Source organism: Petaurus breviceps, unplaced genomic scaffold (genome assembly GCF_028583685.1).
Source record: "Petaurus breviceps papuanus isolate PSGF00001 unplaced genomic scaffold, PetGlider_PUasm1.0 688, whole genome shotgun sequence".
Lineage (NCBI taxonomy): Eukaryota > Metazoa > Chordata > Mammalia > Diprotodontia > Petauridae > Petaurus > Petaurus breviceps.
The window spans coordinates 22,711,646-22,722,468 of record NW_027186457.1 but is presented as its reverse complement, the minus strand read 5'-3'; the positions used below and the strand labels follow the sequence as shown (position 1 = coordinate 22,722,468).

The 10,823-nt window shown below is 40.5% G+C and overlaps 1 protein-coding gene across 1 annotated transcript in view; it reads left to right on the top strand.

The window, feature by feature from the left end:
• The window catches only part of CLRN1 (clarin 1), a 51,729-nt gene extending 42,364 nt beyond the window's left edge, over positions 1–9,365 (top strand). Inside the window, exon 3 of the mRNA XM_069104446.1 lies at positions 9,103–9,365. Coding sequence (XP_068960547.1) covers positions 9,103–9,365 — 263 coding nt within the window. The remainder of the gene's footprint in view (positions 1–9,102) is intronic.
• The last annotated feature ends 1,458 nt before the right edge of the window (positions 9,366–10,823 follow it).

Here is a 10,823-nt window from a genome sequence, read left to right as displayed (position 1 = left end):
GTGTGTGTGTGTGTGTGTGTGTGTGTGTGTGTGTGTGTGTGTGTGTGCTTGTGTTTGTATTTCCAGTATTTAGTGCTTAATAAATACTCATTCGTTCATTCAGGTCTTCCAGACTCTAAGCTCTATCCATTGCACCATCTAGCTGTCCCAAATCATTCATTCATTCAAAGTTTCAGAGAAAGGAAGCTCTGCATTGGTGGAATGAAATTCCTATACCCAAGAAAACAAAAGTACCATAAAATAACCAAACCAAAATTCCTCACAAAACATATTTCAAGACAATGAAAGAGCCAGGATTCTGCAAGCACAGGTCCTTCCTTTAAAAATGTTGCCCTCAATCCCTACCTAGCACATAAAAGGCACGTTTTGCATTTTCTTTCATTTTTAACTAATAAGCATTTATTTTCTCTCCATTCTGACTACCCCCACCTTAAATCTGGAAGAAAAAAAAAAGGAAAACAGAGTCCTTGTAACAAATACACACAGTCAAGCACAAGTGGCCACAATGTTCATGTCCAAAAATGTGGACCTCCATCCTGATCACCTCTCTTGGTCAGGAGGAAGCTAGTACCACATGGTAAACTTTACTAAGGACTCATCTATTGATTGCCAGAGGGAGTCACTTGGCTGGTCTTTCTGATGACTGATACACCCCAAGGCCACACTCAGAGCCATTCCAAGTTGGTATAAGAGTTGACAAAGCTTTCACTGACTAATACAGACATAAAGAAATTATCACCTTCACCTTCACACCACAATTAACAACAGAATAGGACTCACGTGGAAGCTAACATATCCAAACTGTTAAAGATGTTAGTGACTGTACTTGGTTGGGGTGGGGTTAGGGATAATGGTTTCCAGACCTGTGATTTCATTAGTGTAATCAGCTCCACACATATCAACAACTCACTTGTAATTTATAATAAAATATTGCAGGAAGGTAGGGAGAGGGTCCAGGAGCTCTCCTTAAAGGTTAGTCATTTACCCACAGGTAAAACAGAGGCTGAATTCGAACCTTGGTCTTCCTGACTATAGGATTATCTACTATGACACACTTCGTTCCCAGAACTGCAAGAATGTGATGTTAAAATGACAAGGTTCGGGGTCAGGAGCCAACAGTATTTGGGATACCCTGTTTGATATATAGATATCAACGTGACCATCAAACCGGAAAGACCTGAGTTCAAATCCTAACTCTGACGTTAGGTGATTGGGATGATGAAGATGATGATGGTGGTAGCGGTGGTAACAGCAGTTAGCATTTATATAGTGCTTTAAGATTTATAAATCACCTTACAAATGTCTCATTTGATCCCCACAAAAACCCTGGAAAGTGAGTGCTGTTATTATCTCCATTTTATACATAAGGAAACAGAGACAGAAGCGAAGTTACTTGCCTAGAATAACCTGGCTTGTAAATGTTGGAGACTAAATTTGAACACAGGTCTTCCTGACTCCACATCCAGCCTTCTATCCACTGCACCAACTAGCCACCTCCTGACTTTAATTCTCAGAATCTCAGCCAAATGTCCACCATTCGCAGTAACAGAGCAGGTGCTGATCCATTCTTCCTCAAAAGGGAATTCCTAGATCAATAAAATGACAGGTAGAGCATTCCCCAGCTCTCCCAAATAAACACAAAATATTGTGTATTTGTGTATATAGATAGAGAGATTGGTATAGATATATACACACATTTATAAATATATGTATATTGGTATATAGATATATATCCATATATAACAGATGTATGTAAGCATTTGTATATGTGTATATAGATATTGATCTATATCTATCATCTATCTATCTATCATCTCTCTCTATTTATCTATCTATCTATCTATCTATCTATCTATCTATCTATCTATCTATCTATCTATCTATCTATCTATCCATCTATCTACCTACCTACCTCCCTACCTACTTACCTACCCCTATACATATCTATGCAAACATATGCATGCTATCTGGTATCCATGGCAAGTCTTTGAACTTACTGTTTCTATTTCACCACAGAATTCCCCAGAGTATCTCTCATACTAACAGCACGTCCCATTGATGTGGGGTTTTCCTCACACCCAGTGAGGCAGGCAGTACAAATATCATAAAGGTAGAAAAGTCTCAGAGAAACTGCCTGCCTTGCCCATGGTCACACAGCTACTAAGTGTAAGAGCTGAGGTTTGGACTGAGGTCTCCTGACTCCCCATCCAGGGTCTTCCTGTCATACCACACTGCTTATACATATAGTGTAGGAGAGTCTCCTGGGGGAGGGGGGAGAGGAGACTAGAAGTATTTATAATGAACTATACAAAATGAATTAAACAAATGCTTCCCTATCATCCTTGTAAAATGGACGCTGTTGCCATTTGTATAATTTCGAATATACCACAAAATATAATTAAGTGACACAAGGACAAGAAGATAAGAAAAGCTCACCTCTTGTCCGTGAAGCTGTCTGTAATAACCCGACCTCCGTAGCATGAGGCTGTGCTCCTAGACAGCTATTTTAGTGTTCTGAGGGACGAAGACTCGCATCTTACTTTCCTCTTGGGCCTTCCTGGGAAGCCTCGCGTGTTTGGTGGATAAAGATGGGCAGTGCCTGGTGACCAGGAAATAGCATGAGAAAAGATAGATTAAAAGTGGGCAAAATCACAAACAAAGACTCAATCCAAACCTCAGCTCTTCCACTTATTAGCTGGGTGACCATGAAGCCTCAAGTCAGAGAAGTTGTCCTTGCTGAGAGAAAGCATTTAGCAGAAGAGATGGGAAGCACTAAGCCGGAAGTGGGGCTGTGAAGGTGAGGAGAAGGGATTTCATGCTTGCATATGAGGCCCAATTGCAGGGCAAGAGACTGAAGTTCCAGGCTACAGATGCTGGACTTCAGAATAGAGTCCTCGGATCATTTTCTTCCAACCATCTATTGAAGGGATGGGATTAGATGATCCCCAGGGTCCCGTTTCTAGTTTGAAAAATCAGTGATTCTGTGAACTATCCTTGGATGCTTAGCTAACCTTTTATAGGGTCTAATGGGAGACCAGTCACAATTAAAGTCTCCCTCTAAATCTTCACAGTCTTGTGTCACATGGCTGCCCTTCATACACTCCATTTAGCCAAACTGGACCAGTGCCTCTTCCCTGGACTCAACATGCCATCTCTTACGCCCATTGGGCACTCCCTCCTCATCTATGATGGTCAATCCTTCTCCTTCCTCAAGCCTCCTCAATGAAGTCTTACTGACTGCTAAAACTGAAAGTATTATTTCCCTACTCAGAGTTTCCTTGGGCATTTTGTAGCTCTCCTTTATTCTGTGAGAAACTAATATTATAATATTATATTAACTAATTATTAATTTGTGATACATTCTTTTCCTCCTATTTTTGTTAAGACACCAGTCCTGAAAAGGTCAGTCAATCTCAGAAGGGTATAAATGAGTAATCATCTGCCACAATTCCTATGGAACATGTCCTAGTATGGCACAGTTGAATCACAGTAAATATTTGTACAGTGTTTAAAAACCTGTAAAGCCCATTATCCCTTTTAAACCTCAACTACCCCTTGAGGCTAAAATTATTCCCATTTTATAGATGATGAAACCTGAAGACAGAGAAGTTAATAATCTTCTCCAGCTCCTTTTACAGATGAGGAAATTGAGGCAAACAGCGTCAAGTGATTTGCTCAGGGTCATAAAGCAAAATTTGAACTTCGGTCTTCCTAAATCCAAATCCCATTCTTTGTCGACTACATCACCAAGCTATGCAGTCTCCATGCTCACACAACTCAAAACATTAGATAAGGAATTTGAACTCAGATCTTACTAATCGCAGTTCTAGCACTCTAATATATTATATCACTGCCTCTAATGTTGTATCCCCCCCCTAAGTAGAATGAAAGCTCTATGAGGTTTTAGAGTTTAGAATTTTTATTTTTGTATGCCTGGCACCTGGTACGTGACCATTTACACTATAGGGATTTAACAGATTATTTTTAAAAATTGAATTGAATTATGTACACATTTCTTGTTATGAACCCATATTGTTTTCTATCATAATTCTAGAAAGCTAGCCCTTCCCCATGCCATAGCTGCAGTGTTAATTTTTCTCCCCTGTATACTATTTGTATGACTCTCTATATTTCCCAGTAAAATCAGACCCTGTTTTTTCTAACAATCTCATCAATTTAGAAAAATTGCTTTTCTAATCTAACCCTCTTCTACATGGAGCTATTCCCTTTTCCTGATGCCAAGTGGTAAGTGTTGCTTTGACTCAAACACATCTGCTTGAGCTCTTCATGTCCCCAAAAAAAGGTAAGACTCAAACCCACTGTCCTCACTCCCTGATCACAGCCTTTCTGGGAACCCACAGCAAAGGCACCTGCCATGCTCTACCTGTTTTTGCAGAGTTCAGAGAAATGAATCTCCTTTCTCTCTCTCTTTTTTTCCCATTGCTCATTGTCTGCATCTATAGATATGGCAGCCATCAATCATTTGAAATGAAGCCCCAGGAGAAGATAACATCTTCCATTTTTGGAATTCTCTGTTGACTACATAATCTTCTGTGACTGATTTTTCAAGAGATTTTTGCATAATTTTACTGAAAATCAGAGCTCACCACAGGCAGATATTTCTTTCTCTAGCCAAGGCATTTATCATGGCAGGGAGGAAAGTTGAATGGCAAGAGGCTGTATTGGAGTCAGGAAAGGTCTGGAATTGATCTTGCCTTTGACCCCAATCGAACAATGATGATCAAAATGGTCCTTGGTTTGGCACTTCAGAAACAAACTAAGCAGGATTGATGGCATGTTTGGTCATGTACACAGTGTTTAATAAGAGATCTCCCCCCTTTTCCAGGCCCGGCAATGGAGACCCACCTGACTCGCAATTTCCTCCACATGCAGAGATCTGAGGGCAGGACCACCCACAGGATTCTTAACTATTTCCCCAGACGGTTGAGAAAAGCTGAAATGCCGTAGGTGGCAGCTAAATCGGTTGCCACCAACTCAAGCCTGAGGTTTTTTTTTTCCAGACACCAGAGCAGGGGTTTCCAATTCTAGACGTTTGAGCAATTGCCAGATGAGCAGAACGTATGTGTTGTTCCTGCTGATAGGCAAGAGGGCTCAGTGAGCACCTGCTGAGTGCCTCCCTTCATAACAAAGGCAGCAAACTATGGGATATGGAATGTTCCATTTTCTGTGAGCTGTGGTCAGTGTGCTTGTTGATTGTTTTTACTGAAATGATTGTCTTTCTCTTTCTTTTCAAATTTTTGTTATAAGGGAAAGGCTCCTTGGGCAGGGGTGTGTGGAAGGATGTACTTAGGAAAAAAATGTGTGGTTAAAAACAAGAAGCATTAATAAAATAGAATCAAAGGAAACGCAAAAATAGGTATGGACGTTGTTATAGCTGAATGGTACTGTGGGGACCCAAGTTCAAATCCATCCTCAGACACTTAAAAGCTGTGTGACTCGATGGAGGCATTTCCTGTCCTGCTTCAATTTCCTCATCTGTAAAATGGGGGTAATAATAGCACCTACCTCCCAGGGCTATTAGAAGGAGCAAATGAGATCATACTTTAAGTGTGCTTTACAAACCTTCCAGTGCCATATAAATGCTAGTGATGATAAGAATAATGATGATTATGTAGCCTAAAAGGAGTGTGGCAACATCCCAGAGATTCAAGCTAATGACAAGATTCTGTGATGATTCCACATCCAGATGTGACCTAGGACACTTCTTGGGTTTCTAAAAACTAATAAACAGGCGAGGCTAGGTGACATAGTGAATAGAGCACCAGCCCTGGAGTCAGGAGGACCTGAGTTCAAATCTGGCTTTCCACACTTAACACAAAAACTAGTCGTGTGACCTTGGGTGAGTCACTTAACTCCAACTGTCATCCAAAAAGCAAAAAAAAAAACCTAACTAATAAACATTGATCCAAAGATGCCAGATGTCACCAAATGGTAACCCCATAATTTAGCAATCCCTGGCTGCTTCTTATGATGGAAAGAACCCCAGATCTGTAGTCAGAGCCTGGTTTCAACTCCTAGCATTGCCACCCAGTCTGTGTGAGCTTGAGGAAATTCCTTAAAGTCTCTAAGTCTCAGTTTCCTCCTTTGTAAAATGAGGGAGGCTAACCAGGTGATCCCTGAGATGCCTTGCTGATCTACCTTTATAATCCTAGAATTCAGGCTTCAAAGCATGGCAGGTCTAAAAAAAATGACACAAAAGATCTTTGTTAGGGAATGGACCTTCAAGCTAGGAAGTCGAGAGCTTATGCCTCTGTTTACCCTGAATTTTATAGAGAGCAGGAAGCAACAACCTTTCTGAAGTGGTGACACAGGGTTTAGGGTTTTGTCCTTCACCACTACATTTGTCCATGGATGTTTCTCTGCCCAAGAATAGCCACTATAAATAAGTTTGCATTCCATCTTTTGCATATTTGCCTTTGATCTAAGCCCCCCAAGCATCATTAGCAGAGAAAGAAAAAAAGGCAGACTTCAGCCATAGGTATTTTCCCTTCATTTCCCTGACTTCTGGGAGAATGGTCTAATCTTATCTAAACTTTAGCCTGTTTTCCCTAGTAATGGACTAGGATTCATTACTCTATACCAAGTATACCTTACTGAATGTGTTCTATTTGATATTATATATTTACTTACATACATGTACACACATGTATACATATGCATATGTGTGTAAAAACATGTACACTTGTCTCCTCCTTTCTACGCTCCTTGCAAATACCAATTACTTCTTTCCTAGGTACCTTCAGTACCTAGGACAGTGCTTGCTACATACTTGGTTATTTAATGACTACTTTCTGATTTGGTTGACTAATAAATGCTTGTTGAGGTGAGACTCAATATAGATTTTAGGAGAAGTAGGGAATAGAAACCCTATGTGTCCCCATGCCATTGGAATCCAAACCATTCTACTTTTCATACATCTGCCTCCAAGGCTTTGAATGAGTCAATGGCCAGGTTCAGAGAATCACCAAATTTCAGAGTTGGAAGAAACTTCTGTGACCTTCCAATCCAACCCATACATGAAAAAGAATTTTTTTATTTGACAACATATCTGACAAATGTTCATCTAGCCTTTGCTCAAAGACCTGGTGAGTGGGAACCCTCCATCTCCCATAGCAGCCTATTCCACTTTGCCATGGCTCTCATGGATAGGAAATTTCTCCTGACACTGAGAACTAAATTAGCCTGTTTACACCCGTTGCTGCTAGTTCTACTCTCTAGGGCCAATCACAATTAGCTTAATTCCTCTTCCATGTGACAGGCCTTCAAATGCTTAAGGATAGTTCTTCATATTACCCAGTCCCCGCGCCACCCCCCCCCCCAAACACACACATATGCACCCCAGGCTTCTCCAGACTCAACTTTCCAAGTTCTTCAACAAACACTCCTATAGCATGAATCTGAGGCCTTTTATTCTCCTGGTTGACTTCTCTGGATGCTCTCTAGCTGATTGCTGAGAGAGAAACAGAAAGGGAGAACATGTCTCTTATACTCAGTGGCTCTATCCTCCCATCATGTCTGAGGATGTAGCCAAAAGAATTTGGACAAGCTTTGATTCCCAAGACTTCAAAAACAATTCTTGTATTAGTTCAAAGCATAGTCTCAATGTAGAGACATTTCCCTTAATAAAGCTGCATTTTTGAAATAGTTAACAACTTGAAAAGGAAACCAAGCTTAAATTTTCTTTATAAATGCTAAAGAAACACCAGGATTTCACATCCTTATAAAAATGTGCCTTCACTGCATGGCCCAGAGAAGGCATTTGTAGAAAGAAAGCAGCGATAGTTTTTCCTGCAACTTTCAAAGGAAAGAAAAGAAAGCATTTCATTGTTGTTGTTAGTTGTAATTTTAATGCAGAGAGAACTCTGGTTTTCAGAATGAAACACAAAATGTTTAAACCATTTTTACAAGGAATTATGCAACTATGCTCAGAAGAAGTGGGAAGTAAATTTTCAAGGGGGGAAATGTGTTGCCTAGAGAGATGGTGGGGTCCCCCCCACCACCTTCGCTGTCTTCAAGTAGTAACCAAATGCAAGGGATGCAGGAGCTCCTTTTTGGTATGGGTTGGACTAAATGGCCACTGAGGGCTCCAACCCCCAAGTTTTTGTGGGTCTATGATTAAAGGAAATGTTTTTATCTATTTTTTAAAATTGTGATTCAGTAAATAAGATTAATAGTAAAGTAACAGATTTATTTTGGCAGTTTTCTTTCTCTAGACCCTCCTGCTATCCTGTATTTTCAGACTTCTTGCGCCCAATTCCCTCTACCTGAAACTGTTTGTAAGAAAGGATAGGAAGGAAGGAAGGAAGGAAGGAAGGAAGGAAGGAAGGAAGGAAGGAAGGAAGGAAGGAAGGAAGGAAGGAAGGAAGGAAGGAAGGAAGAAGAAACCATGAAAGAGAGAAAGAAAGAAAAAGGGGACAGAGAGAGAGAACTCTTTATAGTAGATGTACATAGTCAAGAGACATTAATGCCTGCGTTAGCTATGTCCACAAATCTATGTCTCTTGCACTATGAGTCCATCATGTCTCTTGCAGGAGATGGGTAACTGACTTCATTTTTGGTCTTCTGGGATTGTTTGTCACTACACTGGTCAGAGTTTTATGGTCTTTCTAAGTCTTCATCTGTTTTCTTTGTACAAATTGTTCTCCTGGTTCTGCCCACTTCACTCTGTGTCAGTTCATTAATGTCTTTCCAATTTCCTCTAAAATGGTTCATTCTTGTCATTTCTTATGGCAAAATAACATTCCATTCCATTCATATACTGTAATTTGTTTAGCCATTTCCCAACAAGTGGGCACTCTTTAGTGTTCAGGTTTTTTACTCCTTTGAAAAGAGCTGCTATAAATATTCTTGTACATATGGGTTCTTTTCCTTTCCTTTGCTCTTTTTAGGGTAAAGGCTTAGTAGTGGTACTTCTGGGTCAGAGGGTTTGCAAGGCTTAGTGACTTTTTGAGCATCGTTCCAAATAAAACAAATATTTTCTTAATTTTTACTCTCCCTTCCCATTTCTCTTGGCCCCAGCAGCCACCAGGGTTGAGAAGTGTTTGCCTGTCTTCTAATCTTGGTTTTTTCTCTTTGTTTTAGGCTCCTGCGGTTGTCTTGTTATGATACTGTTTGCCTCTGAAGTGAAGATGCACCATCTCTCAGAGAAAATTGCAAATTATAAGGAAGGGACTTTCATATACAGCACTCACAGTGAAAACTACGCCACCTCCTTCTGGATCATTTTCATGTGCTTCTCCATGCATATTCTGAATGGGCTTTTAATTCGACTTGCTGGATTTCAGTTCCCTTTTGCAAAATCTAAAGACTTCGAGACTAGTGCAGCAGCGGATCTAATGTACTAAAAGATGGAATTTTTATCATTGTCCACACAAGGAAGGAGGCGTCCTCTGTTCCTTGGCAGTTCTACCCCAAAATTAGATCTAAATAGGTTTAAAGTAAGAAAACATATATTGACTGGGGACTTTGGGGGTAAATGGCTATTTTCTACACTAGCAAGGGAAGAAAATAAAGGTGGCAGAAGGAAGAACATGGTATGCGGAGAAGGGATGCTTTAAACAGCAGGAAGCCATTTTCTACAGGTATTCAAAGGGAATTGTGAACTGGAATAGGTGAAAGGATGCTCTTTGCATAAATCGAAGGCTGATGAAAAGTCTCTTTTGCCAGGAGGGAGTCAGAAGATGCCTGCTTTGGGAAGACACATGCCAGTCAGAAACCTGATTTTTGGTCAAGGCAATCTTTATGGAAGATGCATGTATCAGCAATCAGAGCAGGGAGTGAAAACCTTTAAAAGACAGCAGTGCAATAAATAAGCAACTTCTGTGTTGGGAGGGAGGGGGGGAATATATCAACAGATGTGACAAAATTTGTCTTGATTGCTGCTAACTCAGTTACCTTGCTTTCCGGCCCTGAAAAAGACCAGAAGGAGAAACTGAGTTCTCATTCCTCCTTGGGGCCAAGACACAAAAAAGGAAGCTCTTTGCATAAATCAAAGCTGATGAAAATTCTCTTTTTAAACTGATGGACCGTGTCTGGGACTACTGATTTATCCTCCAAATCTGTCTACAGTTAGAATCAGAGAGTCTCCGAAGTGAAAGACAGGCTGTCTCATCCGGACCACTCCAGAACAAGGAAGCCCCTCTGCCACATCCAGGACAAATGGCCATCTCCTTTCTACTTGAAGACCTCCTGAGAGGAGAAACCCACGGGATTCTGAGGTGGCCCAATACACTTTTGGATTTCTCTGTGGCGAAGTGTTTTTGCTTATTTTCCCCAGACCTCAAGGCTAAATCTAAATTACAATTTCCACCCACTATTGCTCATTCAACCTCCTGGGGCCTAGCAGATCAAGTTTATTATTCTGTGTCCTACCAATGCTAGCCCTGAAATGGACTTTAGTAAACATTTAGTCCAAGCTCCTAATTTTTCAGATGAAATGAAATGACTAAAGATCCCAATAAAGTCTAGATCTGGAAGAGACCTCAGAGACCATCTAAACTAGTTCCTTTGATTTTACAAATCAGGAAACTGAGGCCCAGGAAGGCTAAATCACTTGCCTAAGCATCAGGGGCAGGATTTGAACCCAGGTCTGCTGGCTAGAAAGCCAGCACATTTTCCACAATGCCTTAGTGAGAATGACTTGTTAGGGACCATTTCAAACAAAATACTGAATCCTATCATATACTGTGGACACCTCTGGATGTCAAGTAATTATGTTAAATTCTGGGATTACAATACTTCCACTGTGTTTTGTCCGCTTCTTTTTCTTCTGAGAATCTTAAAATATAAACAAACTAAGATGT